This window comes from Macaca mulatta, chromosome 14 (genome assembly GCF_049350105.2).
Source record: "Macaca mulatta isolate MMU2019108-1 chromosome 14, T2T-MMU8v2.0, whole genome shotgun sequence".
NCBI lineage: Eukaryota > Metazoa > Chordata > Mammalia > Primates > Cercopithecidae > Macaca > Macaca mulatta.
The window spans coordinates 14,728,880-14,750,548 of NC_133419.1; the positions used below are offsets into that span (position 1 = coordinate 14,728,880).

At 39.1% G+C, this 21,669-nt stretch overlaps 1 protein-coding gene across 5 annotated transcripts in view; it reads right to left on the reverse strand.

Annotated features, from left to right (window-relative positions):
* Window positions 1-282: 282 nt before the first annotated feature.
* LOC701437 (glycine N-acyltransferase-like protein 1) overlaps window positions 283-21,669 on the reverse strand; it is a 48,558-nt gene continuing 27,171 nt past the window's right edge. For 3 of the 5 annotated variants that reach the window (XM_015114138.3, XM_015114135.3, XM_015114136.3), the window contains exons 2-7: window positions 15,899-16,022; window positions 14,589-14,708; window positions 13,790-13,897; window positions 1,791-1,917; window positions 1,334-1,511; window positions 283-1,078 (exon numbers count right to left, since the gene is read on the reverse strand). In XM_015114138.3, the coding sequence (XP_014969624.3) occupies window positions 661-1,078; window positions 1,334-1,511; window positions 1,791-1,917; window positions 13,790-13,897; window positions 14,589-14,666 (909 nt within the window). In that variant the 5' untranslated portion in view covers window positions 14,667-14,708; window positions 15,899-16,022 and the 3' untranslated portion in view covers window positions 283-660. Of the gene's footprint in view, window positions 1,079-1,333; window positions 1,512-1,790; window positions 1,918-13,789; window positions 13,900-14,588; window positions 14,709-15,898; window positions 16,023-19,628; window positions 19,758-21,669 lie in introns of those variants that run through there. The other 2 variants (XM_028833402.2, XM_028833404.2) reach the window with 2 other exon arrangements.

Consider the following 21,669-nt stretch of genomic DNA (forward strand, 5'->3'; position numbering starts at 1 on the left):
CACTAATGACGAGGAAATGAGAAACAGGAGAAAGGAGGCAAAACAAATATCATTTCCATAGCAGAGGCCTCAAGGCCAGCCCACTTGATTCTCTGGAGATCCTATTCTGCATAACAATGATGAAAGGTAGCCTAGGAAGCCCATTTGTCTGAGGCTTCACCTTTGATACCTTGCTAGTCACTAAACTAAGAGATGGATTCCATTCTTCAGTGTCGTCATTGCGTCATAAATCCATACATAGCAGTGGTATTTATTTCTAATAAAGTATCAATATAAATTAGGTATATTCTGTTGACAATTTTATTAAAGTTCTTTATTTATCTTCCAGATAGTAGATTCTATCAACCAAGTTTCATAAAGAGTTCTGATTCCCAGAGGTAAGAACTGAGCCTGGCTTTCTAGTTACATGTTTACTGGTAACTCGGTCCTTCCCTACAACACTTAAGCATATTAAAGACTATACCCTCCCCTGCCTCCAGCCTGGATTGTAAGCTCCTCAAGAGCATGGCTGTGTCTTTTAACATCAAGTCTCCACGTGAGAAAGAGTTCCTGCCGTATCACAAATGTCCAATCGACATTTGTAAGTGAAGAAAGCTATTCTGTGGTGTCTGCTTTAATATTAAGAGATGGCTTGCCCAAATTGCTAAGCAGCTTCATTGTCTAAAATGGAACTAGATTCTGTGGGTAGCAGGTCCATTGGTGCCACTCACAGGAGGCCTCAAAGAAACCTGCCGCCTTCACAGAGCTGCGGGAGCGTTCATTTTCTTCCAGCACAGAGATGTAAAATGGAATATTCTTCTGAAGCAGATACTTCTTGTATCGCACCATCACCTGTGCCATTTTGCCTGTCTTTCGGTATTTTTCCACACTGTAGGCCATTCCTACTTCACAAGAAGGGTCCATGGTTATCCATGCGACTGGGGGCCCCTCTGGTCCCAGCATACAGGCTGCTGGCAGGGCTCCTATGCAGCGCTCGATGTAGCGCAGGCTCCTCTCATTCTTCCCTAGCTTCCAGTTGTCATTTACCAGCCCAGAATAAGATACATCCAGTTGGCCATACTTAAAGTTGGGAGTTTCCCTGTAGAAAACATAAAGAAAGACAAAAGCTTTGACCCCACTCCTGTAATTTCTTGGTGCCATCCCAATCTTGGGATCCCAGGCCCTCTTTTTCTTTAAAGACCCACCAGTGCAAAGTTGCATATTTTGACCTTTGACAACCTTTATTCATCCCTAGGAATGAATTCATCCTCTCTTCATTCCAAAACTGATGTATGTGAATTAGAAAAATGTACAAGGACTAGCAATTATAAATGATTAGCATATGTTTTTGTACCTTTCAAAGTCATCATCTGGGTGGCCTGTCTCAGCCCAGCTTCCAAACTTGCTTTTATTGGAGGCATTGAGCTTCAGAATATCTTCCGTAACCAAGAGGACTGCTGTCGAATGCTCTACCTTCACTGACTTTGAAAATGCAGCTGCTCTTATCCCCTCACCTAAACTTTCTTGAAGACCTGGGAAGAAAGGCAAGAAAACAATCTTGTCAGATATGGAGTTCTCTACTTACACTGCTCCCACCTGATTAATAGCTCAGTGCTTAGTCGTTCTCAGACTTGAGTTTACACCACAATCAGATGGAGTCCTTGTCACACCACAGATTGCTCTACCTCTCCCAGCTCCCAGAGTTTCTATGAATTTACAGTTCTAATGAGCTCTCAGGTGATACTAATGGTATTAGTTGAAGACACAATTTGAGAAGCACTGCTGGTTGCCCATTTCTTCAGACTTGTTACCTTGGATTTGGAGTCTCTGTTTCCAGTTGATGATCTCACAATTTTTCAAAACTTCTTGTGATTTTTGAGGGTCTTTGGAGAATATACGATATACATTTGTGTATGAATCCATGTCATCAGTCATCTCCTGTATAGGATGGTGAAAGGTCAGATCATTCCCTTGAACTATTTCTTCACCTCTCACTGATTGCAATTATCAGAAAAATGAAAATTCAAAAGAAAATTTTGACACTGGCCCATGATGGCTGCAGTTGGGCACACGGATAATAAAACCTAGACCTATAAGCTACTGCTGACCTCTTACCTGTGTAACTGGAGTTTGTTAAATACTTAACACTGAGAGGTAATAGTTATAAACCTGTTTATTAGATACAGAACAAAGACAGGATGAAATCAGTCACCCTCCATCAGGCCTTAAGATGCCTCACCTTTCTCTCTACCCACTCAACTGCACCCTTAACTTATTTTACATATAGCATCACCAAGTACCCAGCAAATTCAGAAGATTGCAACAATTGCTTCTCTCCCTGCTTCTGTCACCTCCTGGGCCACATGTATCCATCCTTCTGTTATATATATATAACCTCCTGTGAGACACATTCTGGGTTGTAGTGAGTCTTTGTTGCTAGGATTAAGTCCTTAAACTTGGATCAGAATAAATGTAACCATGATTTCTCTAAGTTCTAGTGCCTACTGTTTCACTGGACACCTAGAATCTATAGTGTCCTAGAATCTACAGTGTCCAGGGCTTGGGCAAGATATTTTAGTGAATGTAAGCATTAAGGAGACATTGCCTTTCCCCAAGGCTACACGATATCAGCCTATTCGAAGAGTGACACTGGCTTTACAGCCAGAAGCCCACAAAGTAGAGTGAAGTAACTGAATTTTTGTTAGCACTCTGGGTAATTTATATGGTGTTAGACTCTTGGGTTTGAAAGAAAGAGACTTGTAATCCCTTTCTGGCAAGCCACAAACTTGATGTGAAGATGAGTATCTGTTTCTCACTGGAGATATAAACAATAAATGTGAGAGTTTTAGCGGTGAGTATATTAATATTATGTTGGAAATGGTATAGTTAAAGAGTAAAAGAGAAAATAGTGTAACTAATTTTAGAAACCTTCAAGAATTTGAGAATGCTTTTATAAATGTAAGTTCCTGAATATGGCCAAAACTAAAACCTAGCAAATTTAAAAGAGTAGATGTTTTAAAAGACCCAATTTTAAAAGAATGACCAAAAACAGCCCAGTAAATATTCAAGGCATTATAAAAAGAATATCAAAGTGAACTAGAAAAAAACAAGTGGAACAATTTATAAAAATGAAAGCTATATATAATGAAATGGAGAACAAGTCATAGTTCAAAGGATATATAAAGCCAAAAGTTTCTTTTTTAAATGGCAAAAAGAGAGATAGAAGATGAGAGAGATAAATTTCTTGTAAGGCTTATAAAGGAGATACGAGAGAGAAAAAAGCGAAAAAAAAAAAAAAGAATAGAGTATGAGACATGAGAACAGAAACAGAGAAAAGAACAAAAGAATTATAATAGAAGATTATATGCTACTCCAGGACAACATATTTACTGATATAAAAAAATGGATGTTATCCCTCAAAGATAAACTATCAAAATGACCTTCAAAAAAAATAGAAAACCTCAACAAACTAATAGGAAAATCAGAAATTATATTAAACATCTACCATTTAAAAAGTGGATAAGGATTATGGCCTGCAGCTCCATCCATGTTGCTACAAAGGACATGTTTTTTTTTCTCTTTTATCGCTGTGTAATATTCCATAGGAATATATGTGCCAGTTTTCTTTATCCAATCTACCATTGATGGGCACCTGGGTTGATTCCATGTCTTTGCTATTGTGAACAGCGCAGCAATGAACATGCAAATGCATGTGTCATTTTGGTGGAATGATTCATTTTCTTTTTGGTGTTTACCTAGTAATGGAATTGCTGGGTCAAATGGTAACTTTGTTTTAAGTTCTCTAAGAAATTTCCAGACTATTTTCCACAGTACAATAATCCTAAGAAAATTAATGCTGGAACAGAAAACCAAATATCACATTTTCTCACCTATAACTGGGAGCTAAGTATTGAGCACACATGGACACACATGTGGGAATAATAGTAGACACTGTGGACCACTAGAAGGTGGAAGGAAAGGTGCTGGGTTAGAAAACTTCCTGTTGGGTACTATGCTCACTACCAGCATGATGGTATCTCTTTGTACTCCAAGACCCAATATTCGCAATATTCCCATGTAACAAATCTGCACGTGTACCCCCTATATCGGAAAGGGAAGATGAAATTAAAAAATAAAAAGTAGCCAAAATCAGATTATTTTACGTTTAAATTCTACATAAGTGAAAAACAAACACATAATTTTAATAGTAGATTTTGGTAACAGATGAAAAGATCCTAATGCCAAATCTGGTAAAGAAATAACAAAAAGAGAGCTATTGTCCATATTTCCTTATGAATACAGATGCAAAAATTCTATTTTAGAGTATTATTATTTTGTTATTGATTTTTATTTGCATTCTTGATTTCCAAATATATCACACTATTTTTTAATCCCCTGTTTGTTTACTAATAAAATATTCAGTACTATATCAAAAGAATATGAACATGAACAGTTTGTTTTAGAAAGGCCAGTATGGCTTTGACTGGAAGATCTTTCAGTGTAATAAATTAAAGGAGGAAAAATTACATGACTATATAAATTGCCAAAAAGAAAAGACAAAAATGAAAGAACATAAAATGTACCCTCCATTCTAAATATATGTTCGATGAAAGTAGGAAGAACAGGAAAATGCTCTAAACCTGTAAAGGCAGAATCAAATGTAATTCCAAATGTAAGTTGTTACACCTATTTCATTAAAATCAGGAATGAGACAAGGAGAGAACTATTATTATTGTTAGTTGGTATTGTTTTCTTAAATTGTACATTATGCAATAAGGCAAGAATCTAAAAACCCATACAAATATTGGCAATGAAGGAGCAAATTACCTTGTTTGTAGATTATAGTATTATGCATTTAGAAAATCCAAGAGACTTTGACATAAAACAAAATCAAATAACACCCTACACAAACAAACAGGAGATTAAAGAATAGTGTGACATATTTGGAAATCAAGAATGCAAATAAAAATCAATAACAAAATAATAATGCTCTAAAATAGAAAAGGAAAAATAATTCAATAGTCTTAACAGATAGTATAAAATACTGAAGGATAATCTTAATGGAAAATCAGGTAGTTGACCACAGGAAAACACTTACATTTTACTAGATGACATAGAACAGAAGCTGAAAAAAGTGAGAAAGAGACCATATATCTAGATGAAAAGATTTATCACAAAAAATATTAATCCCTCCACAATTGCCTAAAAAACTCCTCCAATGCCAATCACAATTGCAATAGTTAGTTGGCATAGGTGGTGGGGAACTGGAAAAATCAGTTTATGTTCATATAGCTCTTAAGTTTATAAGAAATAAGAAAGTAAGAAAAAGATTAGTGAGGGGTGATTTGTTTGATTAGATATTAAAATTTACCACAAAAACAATGAAACAGCATGAGAAAAGACTAGAATCAAACACAGAAATAGATACAAAAATATATAGACATGTTATATGACAAAATAGACATTTATGTTTTAGTAATGGAATGACTTATTTAATAAATAGTACTAACATAATTTGCAAGCCATAAGGAAGACAAATATAAAAGAATGTTAATTCATGCTATTCAAAAATATATTCCAAATAGAATGAAGATCAAAATATCAAAAGTAAAAATTAACTTCCTGTAAGACAAAATAAGAAAACACTTGTATGATCTTGGAGTCGGGAAAAATCTTCCTAATTATTAATAAAATAAATCAAACCTCAGAAGTCATAGTGAAAAATATATTTGATTACATGAAAATTAAAAATTTCTTCATATCAAAATCTCCATCGATAAAATAGACAATAATTCTAAATTGGGCAACAAACTTGTAGCATACACCTTGTGTTAGTATCCCTGGTATCCAAAACACAGAATTTTAAGAGTGACACAAAACTGTGTGTAAACATGGTCAAACAATATAAACAGTTCAGAAGTAAACCCCAAATGACTGATAAATATATGAAAATATAATATGTTGAGAAGGAGGTTCCAAGATGGCCGAATAGGAACAGCTCCAGTCTACAGCTCCCAGCATGAGTGATGCAGAAGATGGCTGATTTCTGCATTTCCAACTGAGGTACGGGGCTCATATCACTGGGGCTTGTCAGACAATGGGTGCAGCCCACAGAGCAGGGAGGGGCATTGCCTCACCCAGGAAGTGCAAGAGATTGGGGAATTCCCTTTCCTGGCCAGGGGAAGCCGTGACAGACAGTACCTGGAAAATTGGGACACTCCCACCCTAATACCGCGCTTTTCCAATGGTCTTAGCAAATGGCACACCAGGAGATTTTATCCCATGCCTGGCTCGAAGGGTCCCATGCCCACGAGCCTTGCTCACTGCTAGCACAGCAGTCTGAGATTGAACTGCAAGGTGGCAGCAAGGCTAGGGGAGGGGCGTCTGCCATTGCTGAGGCTTGAGGAGGTAAACAAAGCGGTCGGGAAGTTTGAACTGGGTGGAGCCCACCGCAGCTCAAGGAGGCCTGCCTGCCTCTGTAGACTCCAATTCTGGGGGCAGGGCATAGCTGAAGAAAAGACAGCAGAAACTTCTGCAGACTTAAATGTCCCTGTCTGACAGCTTTGAAGAGAGTAGTGGTTCTCGAAGCAGAGAACTGGAGATCTGAGAATGGACAGACTGCCTCCTCAAGTGGGTCCTTGACTCCCAGGTAGCCTAACTGGGAGACACCTCCCAGTAGGGGCCGACTGACACCTCATATATCTGGGTGCCCCTCTGTGATGAAGCTTCCAGAGGAAGGATCAAGCAGCAACAACATTTGCCATTCTGCAATATTTGCTGTTCTGCAGCCTCTGCTGGTGATACCCAGGCAAACAGTGTCTGGAGTGGACCTCCAACAAACTCCAACAGACCTGCAGCTGAGGGTCCTGTAAGAAGGAAAACTAACAAACAGAAAGAACATCCACACCAAAACCCCATCTGTAAGTCATCATCATCAAAGACCAAAGGCAGATAAAACCACAAAGATGGGGAGAAACCAGAGCAGAAAAGCTGAAAATTCTAAAACTCAGAGCACCTCTTCTCCTCCAGAGAATTGCAGCTCCTCACTAGTAATGGAACAAAGCTGGATGGAGAATGACTTTGACAAGTTGAGAGAAGAAGGCTTCAGACGATTGGTAATAACCAACTTCTCCGAGCTAAAGGAGGATGTTCGAACCTATCACAAAGAAGTTAAAACCTTGGAAAAAGATTAGACCAATGGCTAGCAAAGAGAAGACCTTAAATGACCTGATGGAGCTGAAAACCATGGCGCAAGAACTACATGATGCATGCACAAGCTTCAGTAGCGATTTCATCAAGTGAAAGAAAGGGTATCAGTGATTGAAGGTCAAATGAATGAAATAAAGTGAGAAGAGAAGTTGAGAGAAAAAAGGACACAAAGAAACAAACAAAGCTTCCAAGAAATATGGGACTATGTGAAAGGACAAAATCTACATCAGGTTGGTGTACCTGAAACTGACAGGGAGAAAGGAGCCAGTTTGGAAAACACTCTTCAGGATATTATCCAGGAGAACTTCCACAACATAGCAAGGCATGCCAATATTCAAATTCAGGAAATACAGAGGATGCCACAAATATACTCCTCGACAAGAGCAACTCCAAGACACATAATTGTCAGATTTACCAAAGTTGAATTGAAGGAAAAAACGTTAAGGGCAGCCAGAGAGAAAGGTTGGGTTACCCACAAAGGGAAGCCCATCAGACTAACAGAGGATCTCTTGGCAGAAACTCTACAAGCCGGAAGAGAGTAGGGGCCAATATTCAACATTCTGAAAGAAAAATATTTTCAACCCAGAATTTCATATCCAGCCAAACTAAGTTTCATAAGTGAAGGATAAATAAAATCCTTTACAGACAAGCAAATGCTGAGAGATTTTGTCACCACCAGGCCTGCCTTACAAGAACTCCTGAAGGAAGCAGTAAACATGGAAAGGAACAACCAGTACCACCCACTGCCAAAACATGCCAAATTGTAAAGACCATCGATGCTAGGAAGAAACTGCAACAACTAACAAGCAAAACAACCTGCTAACATCATAATGACAGGATCAAATTCACACATAACAATATTAACCTTAAATGTAAATGGTTCTAAATGCCCCAATTTAAAGACACAGACTGGCAAATTGGATAGAGTCAAGTCCCATCAGAGTGCTGTATTTAGGAGACCCATCTCACGTGCAGAGACACATAAAGGCTCAAAATAAAGGCATGGAGGAAGATCTGCCAAGCAAATGGAAAACGAAAAAAGCAGGGGTTGCAATTCCAGTCTCTGATAAAACAGACTTTAATCCAACAAAGATCAAAAGAGAAAAAGAAGGCCATTACATAATGGTAAAGGGCTCAATTCAATAAGAAGAGCTAACTATCCTAAATATATATGTACCCAATAGAGGAGCACCCAGATTCACAAAACAAGTCCTCAGAAACCTACAAAGAGACTTTGTAGTCTCCAGCCTGGGCGACAGAGCGAGTCTCTGTCTCAAAAAAAAAAAAAAAAAAATTATAAAGGGGGTATCACCACCAATCCCACAGAAGTACAAACTACCATCAGAGAATACTATAAACACCTCTACACAAATAATTTAGAAAATCTAGAAGAAATGAATAAATTCCTGGACACACACACCCTCCCAAGACTAAACCAGGAAGAAGTTGAATCTCTGAATAGACGAATAACAGGCTCTGAAATTGAGGCAATAATTAGTAGCTTACCAACCAAAGAAAAGTCCAGAACCAGATGAATTAACACCCAAATTCTATCAGAGGTACAAACAGGAGCTGGTACCATTCCTTCTGAAACTATTCCAGTCAATAGAAAAAGAGGAAATCCTTCCTAACTCATTTTACGAGGCCAGCATCATCCTGATACCAAGCCTGGCAGAGGCACAACAAAAAAAGAGAATTTTAGACCAATATCCCTGATGAACATTGATGCAAACATCCTAAATAAAATACTGGCACACCAAATCCAGCAGCACATCAAAAAGCTTATCCATCACGAACAAATTGGCTTCATCCCTGGGAAACAAGGCTGGTTCAACATATGCAAATCAATAAACATAATCCATCATCTAAACAGAACCAAAGACAAAAATCACATGATTATCTCAATAGAGGCAGAAAAGGCCTTCCACAAAATTCAACAGCCCTTCATGCTAAAAACTCTCAATAAATTCGGTATTGATGGGACATGTCTCAAAATGATAAGAGCTGTTTACGACAAACCCACAGCCAATATCATACTGAATAGGCAAAAACTGGAAGCATTCCTTTGAAAACTGGCACAAGATAGGGACACCCTCTCTCACCACTCCTGTTCAACACAGTGTTAGGAGAAAGAAATAAACGGTATTCAATTAGGAAAAGAGGAAGTCAAATTGTCCCTGTTTGCAGATGACATGATTGTATATTTAGAAACCCCATTGTCTCAGTCCCAAATCTCCTCAAGCTGATAAGCAACTTCAGCAAATCTCAGGATACAAAATCAATGTGCAAAAATCACAAGCATTCCTATACGCCAATAACAGACAAACAGAGAGTCAAATCATGAGTGAACTCCCATTCACAATTGCTTCAAAGAGAAGAAAATACCTAGTAATCCAACTTACAAGGGATGTGAAGGACCTCTTCAAGGAGAATTATAAACCACTGCTCAATGAAGTAAAAGAGGACACAAACAAATGGAAGAACATTCCATGCTCATGGATAGGAAGAATCAATATCGTGAAAATGGCCACACTGCCCAAGGTAATTTATAGATTCAATGCCATCCCCATTAAGCTACCAATAACTTTCTTCACAGAATTGGAAAAAAAACTACTTTAAAGTTCATATGGAAACAAAAAGAGCCCGCATTGCCAAGACAATCCTAAGCCAAAAGAACAATACTGGAGGCATCATGCTACCTGACTTCAAACTATACGACAAGGCTACAATAACCAAAACAGCATGGTGCTGGTACCAAAACAGAGATACAGACCAATGGAACAGAACAGAGCCCTCAGAAATAATAACGCACATTTACAACTATCTAATCTTTGACAAACCTGACAAAAACAAGAAATGGGGAAAGGATTCCCTATTTAATAAATGGTGCTGGGAAAATTGGCTAGCCATAAGTAGAAAGCTGAAACTGGATCCCTTCCTTACACCTTATACGAAAATTAATTCAAGATGGATTAAAGACTTAAATGTTAGACCTAAAACCATAAAAACCCTAGAAGAAAACCTGGGCAATACCATTCAGGACATAGCCATGGGCAAGGACTTCATGACTAAAACACCAAAAGCAATGGCAACACAAACCAAAATTGATAAATGGGAACTAATTAAAGTAAACAGCTTCTGCACAGGAAACCAAACTACCATCAGAGTGAACAGGCAACCTACAGAATGGGAGGAAATTTTTCACAATCTACCCATCTGACAAAGGGCTAATATCCAGAATCTACAAAAACTTAAACAAATTTACAAGAAAAAATCAAACAACCCCATCAAAAATCGCACAAAGGATATGAACAGACACTTCTCAAAAGAAGACATTTATGCAGCCAACAGACGTGGAAAAAATGCTCATCATCACTAATTGTCAGAGAAATGCAAATCAAAACCACAATGAGATACCATCTCACACCTGTTAGAATGGCAATCATTAAAAGGTCAGGAAATAACAAGTGCTGGAAAGGATGTGGAGAAACAGGAACACTTTTACACTGTTGGTGGGACTGTAAACTAGTTCAACCATTGTGGAAGACAGTGTGGCGATTCCTCAAGGATCTAGAACTAGAAATCCCATTTGACCCAGCCATCCCATCACTGGGTGTAGACCCAAAGGATTGCAAATCATGCTGCTATACAGACACATGCACACGTATGTTTATTGCAGCATTATTCACAATAGCAAAGACTTGGAACCAACCCAAATGTCCATCAATGATAGACTGGATTAAGAAAATGTGGCACATATACACAATGGAATACTATGCAGTCATAAAAAAGGATGAGTTCTTGTCCTTTGTAGGGACATGGATGAAGCTGGAAACCATCATTCTCAGCAAACCATGGCAGGGACAGAAAACCAAACACTTCATGTTCTCACTCATAGGTGGGAATTGAACAATGAGAACACCTGGACACAGGGTGGGGAACATCACACACCGGGGAATATCGTGGGGTGGGCAAAGTGGGGAGGGATAGCATTAGGAGATATATCTGATGTAAATGACGAGTTAAAGGGTGCACCACACCAACATGGCACACGTATACATATGTAACAAACTTGCACATTGTACACATATACCCTTGAACTTAAAGTATAATAACAAAAAAAGAAAATATAATATGTTGAATCTCACTAGTCAGGAAAATGGAAATTAAATCTACAATAAGTTGCCATTTTCACCCACCAGTGTGGTATATATTAAAAGAGGGATAACATTCAGTGCTGGTGAGAATGTGGGGAAACAATTCTTGTACACATTGCTAATAGAAATTAAATTGTGGAATCCTTTGGAAAGGTAATCTGGCAGTGCCTACTTATGATAAAATAAACTCTAATTTGGCGACATCCCTTTTGGAAATCAATTGTATTTTAAAAGTTTCCAGGATGTAAAGACATGAATACGAGAATATTTATGGAAGCAGTCTTTGTAGTGGCAAAGTACTGTGAACAATTTGAACCCAACAGCAGGAGAATGATTGACTAAATAGCATTGTGTTGACTCTATAGAATACCAGTTATTAAAACAAATACATTGGTGCTGTATTGCTTTATGCAAAAGGATGTCCATAAGTTACAGGGCAAATTAAAAAGTGATGACAGAAGAATTCATCAGTGAGTATCCCTTTGTGTGTTAATATGGGAGAGGAAACTGATTACCCCAAGGCGTAGGAAAGGAGGACGGGAGTGGAAGGGAGCTGAGAGGTTATTAACTTCTCAAAATCATTTGGATTTTTCCACTTTTATAATCAGCATATATTATCTTATGATTAAAAACCAATGAAGAAAAAAATAATTTTTTTCTAGATAAATTCTCCTACATTCCATCTCCTGCATGGAATAAGACTAGGTGAATGTATTTCCAAATGTATTTCCAAACAAATCACAGCATATTTCATTCTTTCAAATTTTTTTGGTCATATATGTGTGCCGTGGAACTTTTGTATCTTAATATTTTTGTTTATTGACTCACTTTGTAAAAACTAGCCTTTTTCAAAGCAATGCATGAAAGTTATGGTTTGATGCTATAGTTATGTTGCTAAAAAGCACATAATAAATACAAAGTCACTGAAGTAAAAAGAACTGTTTGACCTCCTACAGTTATTTAGCATCTCACACTTTGAAGAAACTGGACCATGGAATTTAATAAACTAAGCAGGAAGCCAGGAGATCAAAAGGACATCCCTAGGGAAGGTGTTCGGCTCAGCCTGGTTCCCACCCCGTTTACCCCTTTGTTCCACAAGCTAGGAACACTTCGTCACTTTCTGCCTCCCAATCCTGACCCAGTTTGCAAACTAGTCTTGACCTGGAGTGGCTTATTTGGGGATTCAGCATCTATATCCACATGAAGATGGGCTGGCCATGAGGCTTTTCAGTTCACTAACCAGATGTGCATGAAACACACATACACAAAAGGGAAGTATTTAGGAAAGAAATACACCTAGGTTTGTGTTACTATTTCAGCTTAATCATTTATTCCTTGTATATACTCAGCCAATAATGGCTAATTATGGTAGATACTATTTACAATTATGTGCTACATACTAAGTCTTTGATGTACAGTGTCTCATTTAAACCTTTTGCAATCCTCTGAAGAACTTCCTCTTATTTTTCCCATGTTAACAAATGATGAAACTCAGAGAAGGGCCTATGGTTATATAGCTAATAAAAGTGACAGAGTCCACTAAACTTGAATTCAGATTGGGCAATGCTTTAACATCAGGAATCCAGCAGCTATGCGACTTTATAAATGACAGTGTCGTTTCCTTATCTCTAAATTTGAGATTTAATGCTCCCCTCATAAGATAGTTCTGATGATGACATTCACTATCAAGAGAAGTGCTTCCACATAGTTGACACACGGTAATTATGAGTCCCTTCCCTGTTTCCTGAGAAGTAACTTTTTTGTTTTTTAAGACAGGATCTCACTCTTTTGCCCAGAATGGAGTACAGTGGTGTGATCTTGGCTCACTGTGTCCTTGATCTTCTGGGGCTTAATCCATCCTCCCACCTCAGCCTCCTTAGTAGCTAGGAGAATAGGCATTCACCACCATGCTCTGCTAATTTTGTTTACTTTTTGTAGAGATGAGGTCTCACTATGTTGCACAGGCTGGTCTCAAACTCTTGGCCTCAAGTGATCCTCCTGACTGGGCCTCCCAAAGTAATGGAATTATAGGTATAATTCACCATGCCTGGCCCTGAGAGATAATTTTTACTGGTAGACTTCTGCTTTGGTTTTTGTTTCTAAGTCACTGTTCTGATATCTCAGACACCCAACCTTCCCTGTAAATTGGCCTCTTTCAGCCCCTGCAGGTGACTCCTGCCACCTCAAAGGGCCCTTAATCTGCGAGTGTCAACCTTGTCTTTTTCCTCCCCTTCCCCCTCCACCCCATTTCCCAGATGAGTCTTATGCTTTACAGGAAGGGTAGGAACACGTGGCACTCATGCAAGGTGCCAAGTACTGAAGAAGTGTTTTAAAATACTCACATTTTCTTTCACCCTATAAAAGCAGCCCTTGTGTCTGAACTGGTCAGTTCCTCAGGCCCTTTGGGCCTGCCTGCCTTTACCAGTCCTTGTCTGTGTGCCTACCTGTTTTTGAGGCCGGGTAATAACCATCTGATACTCAGGCCAGGAGTCCACCAGCACCTCCATGTTGAAGGGGTTCCCGTGATTGATGTGATACACAGAGCCGTACACCTGAAGGAGGGATGGGAAGGACTAGGAGAGGTTGAGATACTCAGAGATGGGGATCTGGATGTGAAGAGTAAGAGAAAAACAAAGGCCAAGGAACACTACTGGAAACAAAGGCCAAGGGACAGTGATGGTGAGATGAGCAGCATCTCCAGGACCATACTGATGGAAGTGAAGTCACCAGCAAGCAGGCAGAACTCACAGGTAGGTGTCCTTGTGATGCCAAAGAGCTACTGTGCACTAGCTGGGCACTTGGTAGTGTTCTTAGCACTTACATTGTATGGATTCATTCAGTGTCCACAACAACTTTAAGAGGTAGGTGCTGATATTATTCCCATTTTATTAATGAAAAGACCAAAGGTAAACGCACAGAAAGCTAAAGAAACAGACACAATGATATCCGACTAAAAAATGGCAACCTTGCAATGCATATTTGTTGAATCTGGCCCCAAACCTATGTTCATAGCCACCATTTTCCACCGCCACTCCAAATGAGGGACAAAACCTGCAGAGTGGGCCTAGCTGCCTGTTCCCAAGGAGAAGCAGCAGCTCTTAACATGCCTCCTTTGTCCCCAACCCCATCCTGTTTCCCAGCTCCAACCCTCTGCACAAAATCAGGAAGGACCAGAATCATGAGCCTATTTTCTTATCCTCAACACCCCTACTCCCTTACCCCGACCTCCCACTGTTCCTTCACCTTCAGGGACTCAGGAATGCTCCTTGCTAAAGATTCGAATAGGGCCAGCAGCTGCTCGGAATTATCCAGTAGAATCATTTTGTGGGATGCTTCAGTCCTTGAGCCCTCCAAGAAAAAACTCTGACAAGAAGTGAAGGGAAAATGTTAAAGGACCAAATGAATTTAACATTCACTTTACACATCTCCATTCAAGTAACACTCATGATGTAGGTATTGTTAGTATCATCTTCATTTTTAATACACCAAAACTTAGAGAGACTAAACAAACTTCTCAAGTTCTTACAGGGATAAATGCCAGAGTCAGATTTTGAAACCATATACGAATGGCTCCAAAACCCATGCCTTTCTTCCATGGTGGAATGAATTAAAAGTGAATATTCAGAGCTCTGTGAGCTTCCCAAATGCCTGTAGCAGAACAGTCCACCACCGCCACCATCATAACTCTTCCTTGTATTTTGATCATCAGATGCCTGAGGAGTCTTCTTTCTTCTGGAATAGAAAATATCTAAGAACAGTTGTGACTGGAAACCTCAGAGCAGAAGTTGCCAAAGATTTTCTTTAATTCCTTAGGGCCAAATATGTCAGATTTATAACCATTTTGAAATTTGTCCCAGTTTCATTACAAAAATAAGAAAAAAAAATGGAAAAATTTTGAAACGTGTCTGTAAACTTCTGTTGAATTAACATTCAGAAATCTTACAAATATGCCAAAGAGCATAACAGGTGACATCCCATAGTGCCAAAACAGTTCTTAGACAAAAGGGACTTACTGAGAGCCCTCATTTTTAAATGTAGTTCAATGCATTTCTTTTTTTCATTTGGAATGTTCCATTCTAAGTTATCTTTAGTAAGATTTTGCCATTTCTGTAAGGCTTTGCTGCTTCCCAGGCCTAATGTATAAGCCAGAAGGAACTCGGTTTTTCAGAAATTAAGGACACCATTTTTACCCAAAATACTGGCTTTACTCTCAGATTGTTTTGATTAACTTAGCCAATGAATTTTCCTACCTAGGTGCACAAGAAAAATGAAACAAATGGGTAGAACACAAAAATCCCTGTGAATTTTCCAAAGCCAAATTTTATGACTTCTGCAACATTACTGCTTACTACCACTTATTTTCTGACCCAGTCAGCTGTTAGTGGCCTCTAAGTAGATCCAAGCCAGTTAATTCCCAGATCAAATTCATTGCTAGACCCAGTCCATTTTCTGTGGCAACTCCAAACCCAGTTTGGATCACAGATTTGCTGAAGGAAACTCAGAGAGCTTAAAACACAAATGTGTGAAACTCCAAAATGCAAGAGAGAGCTTACCTTTGATTCTCAGCAGCTCTGAGAGATCAATGGACACAAGTGTATCCTGTAGGTACCTTCCGTGTTTACTCAGTGCTCCTGGGGATACTGGAAGCTCCACTTCAGATCCTGCTTCTGACACAATCTGATAAAATAAAAACTTCAGCTGAATTAAATTTAAAGAAGTTTGAGCGATGAACAATTCGTCTATCCAGCAGCCTTCAGAATCACAGCAGATTCACAGAGGTTCCAGCTGTGCCTTGCAGTCAAAACAAATTTATAGAGAAGAAAAGTTAAAGTGACATCCAAGAACCGGAAATGAGTTACAGAAACAGTGAGATTGCTGTCGACTGGGTGTTTGCCTTATTTAAACACTGTTTGAACATCAGCAGTCTATGAGTGGTGATTTAAGGCTGCTGGGATTGGCCAACATTCAAGTATTGTTACAGGTGCATGCTCTGAAATTAGGTTTTTAATTTTGTATATTAAGTTAGGTTACACTTCACCCACAAGGACTCAAATGTAGAAGTACAGAGTCCTTCTCAGACCATATTTAGTTTCTTTTAACACTTTGCAGCAAAATTCTTCTGCTGTGCAGAAGCTCTTAAGTGTAATTAGATCCCATTTGTCAATTTTGGCTTTTGTTGCCATTGCTTTTGGTGTTTTAGACATGAAGTCCTTGCCCATGCCTATGTCCTGAATGGTATCACCTAGGTTTTCTTCTAGGGTTTTTATGGTTTTAGGTCTAACATTTAAGTCTTTAATCCATCTTGATTTAATTTTTGTATCAGGTGTAAGGAAGGGATCCAGTTTCAGCTTTCTACTTATGGCTAGCCAATTTTCCCAGCACCATTTATTAAATAGGGAATCCTTTCCCCATTTCTTGTTTTTGTCAGGTTTGTCAAAGATCAGATGGTTGTAGATGTGTGGTATTATTTCTGAGGGCTCTGTTCTGTTCCATTGGTCTATATCTCTGTTTTTGTACCAGTACCATGCTGTTTTGGTTACTGTAGCCTTGTAGTATAGTTTGAAGTCAGGTAGGGTGATGCCTCCAGCTTTGTTCTTTTGGCTTAGGACTGTCTTGGCAATGTGGGCTGTTTTTTGTTTCCATATGAACTTTAAAGTAGTTTTTTCCAATTCTGTGAAGAAAGTCACTGATAGCTTAATGGGGATGGCATTGAATCTATAAATTACCTTGGGCAGTATGGCCATTTTCACGATATTGATTCTTCCTATCCATGAGCATGGAATGTTCTTCCATTTGTTTGTGTCCTCTTTTATTTCATTGAGCAGTGGTTTGTTGTTCTCCTTGAAGAGGTCCTTTACATCCCTTGTAAGTTGGATTCCTAGGTATTTTATTCTCTTTGAAGCTGTTGTGAATGGGAGTTCATTCATGACTTGGCTCTTTGTCTGTTATTGGTGTATAAGAATGCTAGTGACTTTTGCACATTGATTTTGTATCCTGAGACTTTGCCTAAGTTGCTTATCAGCTTAATGAGATTTTGGGCTGAGACAATGGGGTTTTCTAAATATACAATCATGTCATCTGCAAACAGGGACAATTTGACTTCCTCTTTTCCTAATTGAATACCCTTTATTTCTTTAACTTGCCTGATTGTCCTGGTCAGAACTTCCAACACTATGTTGAATAGGAGTGCTGAGAGAGGGCATCCCTGTCTTATGCCAGTTTTCAAGGGGAATACTTCCAGTTTTTGCCCACCATCAGAGTGCACAGGTAACCTACAGAATGGGAGAAAATTTTTGCAATCTATTCATCTGACAAAGGGCTAATATCCAGAACCTACAAAGAACTCAAATAAATTTACAAGTAAAAAACAAACAACCCCATAAAAAGGTGGGCAAAGGACATGAACAGACACTTCTCAAGACATTCATGCAGCCAACAGACACATGAAAAAATGCTCATCATCACTAACCATAAGAGAAATGCAAATCAAAACCACAATGAGATACCATCTTGCACCAGTTAGAATGGCAATTATTAAAAAGTCAGGAAACAACAGGTGCTGGAGAGGATGTGGAGAAATAGGAACACTTTTACACTGTTGGTGGGACTGTAAACTAGTTCAACCATTATGGAAGACAGTGTGGTGATTCCTCAAGGATCTAGAGCTAGAAATACCATTTGACCCATCCATCCCATTACTGGGGATATACCCAAAGGATAGTAAATCATGCTTCTGTAAAGACACATGCACACGTATGTTTATTGTGGCACAATTCACAATAGCAAAGACTTGGAACCAACCCAAATGTCCATCAATGACAGACTGGATTAAGAATATGTGGGAGGCGGAGCTTGCAGTGAGCCGAGATCGCGCCACTGCACTCCAGCCTGGGCAACAGCGTGAGACTCCGTCTCAAAAAAAAAAAAAAAAAAAAAAAAAAAAAGAATATGTGGCACATATACACCATGGAATACTATGCAGTCATAAAAAAGGATGAGTTCAATCGCAAGAACAGAAAACCAAACACCACATGTTCTCATTCATAGGTGGGAATTGAACAATGAAAACACTTGGACACAGGAAGGGGAACATCACACACCAGGGCCTTTTGTGGGGTCAGAGGAGGGGAAAGGGATAGCATTAGGAGATATACCTAATGTAAATGATGAGTTAATGGGTGCAGCACAGGAACATGGCACATGTATACATATGTAATAAACCTGCACGTTGTGCACATGTACCCGAGAACTTAAAGTACAATAATAATTTAAAAAAAACACTTTGTAGCAAAATTCATTGAAAGGATTATCTACAAATGCTATCTCCAATCCTCCTCCTAATCTTACGTAACTGGGTTTTTGTTGCTACCATTCTACTGAAACATTTTTAAAAAGCTGTCAGTGATCTCTATGTTATTAAATCTATTGTTATTAAATTATAGCTTCTGTTCTTAATAGATCATTCTTTAATGGACTTTCTTCACTTGGTTTCCAAGATAGCACACTCTCTTCGTTTTCCTTTAACTTCACTGGTTACTTCTTCTTACTCTTTTCTGTGGACCCTTCTTTTCTCCCCAATTTCTTAATTTTGCATCACTTTAGAGTTCAATCATTGGCCCTCATTTGTATCCACACTTACTCCCTGGTAATCACATCTGGTCCCAAGGCTTTAAAATCAATCTACTTGGCAATGACTAATACATTCATATTAGTACTAAATCTCTTTTCCAAACTCAAGACATATGTATCTAATGACCTGTTTGATAAGTCTTGGGTTCCACCCAATAGCCATCTCAAACTCATTATGTCTCAGATTAAACTCCTTATCCACCCTCTCCACTCAGCCTACTTCACCTGTAGTCTTTCTCAATTAAGTTGATGGCAACTCCACCTTTTCACCTCTTCAAATAAAAACTCTTGGAGTTATTCTTAAGCATCTTTTCCCCTCGCACTTTACATCCAATACATTATGACATTCTGCTCATTCTGATTGGGAGAATATTCTTCATGGCCTCTCACATTTCTGCATGTCTTAGGAGCAGAGACATTGACAGCTTTTGCTCCTATCTTTTCAAGGATGTTTGTAAAGAGGACAGCTTGGAAGCTAGAGATATTGCTTTCTTCTGAAACAGAGGGCAGGTTTGCTGCAACACACATCTATTGCATTTGCAACATTAATCTCCCTTCCTGTATTTCCTCTGTAGGACTTACGGAGCAAGGACAACTGACACAATCACATAAATCATTCTGCCTACTGAGGGAGTCATAAAATCTTGCCTTTACCTAGGAGGATTTGTCATCTGCCAGCATTTATGAATCTGTGCCCCCGTAGAGTAAATTTTAGGTGCTTAACAGTTCTTGGTAGTCTTTTCTGGATGGTGAATTTCTTTAGTCTTCTCTCTATGGAAAACCAGAATGTTCCTTTTAAAACAAAAGCCACACTTTGTTATTCCTTGTGCATCTCCTGCTGGCACTCCCAATCTCATTTGGAGAAAGATATATAAAAGCCTTATAACAGCCCTCTAAATTCTCCATGACTTACACTCCAGTCACCCCCCTGACATCCCTCCAGTCGTGTCCCTGACCTCAATCTCTTTGGCTTCTCTGCTTCAGGTACTTTTCTGTCCTTTTTCTTCCGCTTGCATTCTGTTTTCTCATTATACCTATAGAAAACTCTATTACCTTCTTTGAGGTAAGCCACTTGCTTAATGAGGCCTCCTCTAAGCATCCTATTAATAGTTACAACTGTTCCCCTAGTTTCTCTGCAAAGGTCCTGTGCCCCATTGCCATTCTCTGCCCCTTATCTTTTTGTTTTCTTGACAGGGTCTCACTCTGTCACCCAGGCTGGAGTGCAGTGGCTGGATCACGAGTCACTGCAACCTTGACCTTTCAGGCTCAAGCAATCCTCCCACCTCAGTCTCCTGATTAGCTCAGACTACAGGCATGAATCACTGTGCCTGGCTAATTGTTTTATTTTTATGTTATAGAGATGGGGGTCATCTTTGTTTTTCATGCTGGTCTCAAACTCCTGGTTATAGTTTTATAACTTTCTGTGCCGCACTCTGATGCCTCAAAATATCTAGCAGAGACAAACATAAAACCCAGATAAAAATGTATGCTGACAATTCTGAAGACATTTCTATTTTTATTTTACAGTAATTTTAATGCTAGCTTCCTAAAAATTTACTTAAGTAATGTGAATGTAAAAAATACTTTTGACTTATTTACTTAATCTAGGAGTGCTCTTTTATGTATAAGCCAATTTGGTAGTCACAACATATAATGTAATACATGTGCATACACATAAACACATCTAGATGTATATACATACAAAGATCCAATAGCTTTTATCTTGGAACTCTAGCCATGAGATAGCAATACAATCTCACCTGTCTGCAAACATGTTCACATGGCTGAACTTTGTTAGCCTTGGAGGGTAATCCAGTGAAGGTTGTGAACCAAAATTTTAAATTAAAGGAGTTTCTGTGGCAGTTTGATTCTTAAAGGCCAAAATTCCCCATAATCCCAGGACACTGAGGTCAAACAGCAGCACATGAGATCATCACATACTAACCTGGCCCGACCCTGCTTAAAATAGCAGCACAAAAGCCCACTTTCCCATTCAACAGCAAACTTCAGATTCCAAACTATACTAGAGCCAAACAGTATCACAGAAGAGTACCAGTTTATCAAATTCTAATTTCTCATGACTGTATCAGACACATGGAAACAATCACTAAAACACAATCCAACTGCTGAAGCATCAAACAAGCCTGAAAAGTCTACAAACTCAAAGAGTTGGGGGGCTTCTTCTCTCCATTGGTTGGGCTCAATCGACCTGAAATGAAAATTCCTTCAGAATTTCTCAAATGGAGAGGAGCTGATCCCACTATCTGGTTCCCACAAATGACACTCACTTGCCTGGACACACACACGATGACAAACAAGCCCCTAAAAGTGTCCATACTGAAATAGTCAGGGTACTTCCCTCTCTTTATCAGTTGGGCTTGTTCAACCTGCAAGTGGAAATTCCTTTAAAAATTTCCCAAACTCAGAGGAGTAGATCCTTCCGCCTGGGCCCACAAAGGACATTCACACATCTGGATGCAGATATCAAATTTCAAAGGCAGTTCTCCCAAGGCAATCAGGAACATGGTTGGGGCCAGCTGCAGCTGTTCCTAGAGAGAGGGCACTAATCACCAGCAAAAATTGGACAAACATATGCCTAGGAGGACTTTGAGACTCCCAGCCCATGGCAGCTGAGCCAAAGTGTTCCTGGTCGGGGAACCAAAATCTGTTACTGAAACACCAGGGGTGTGGTCTA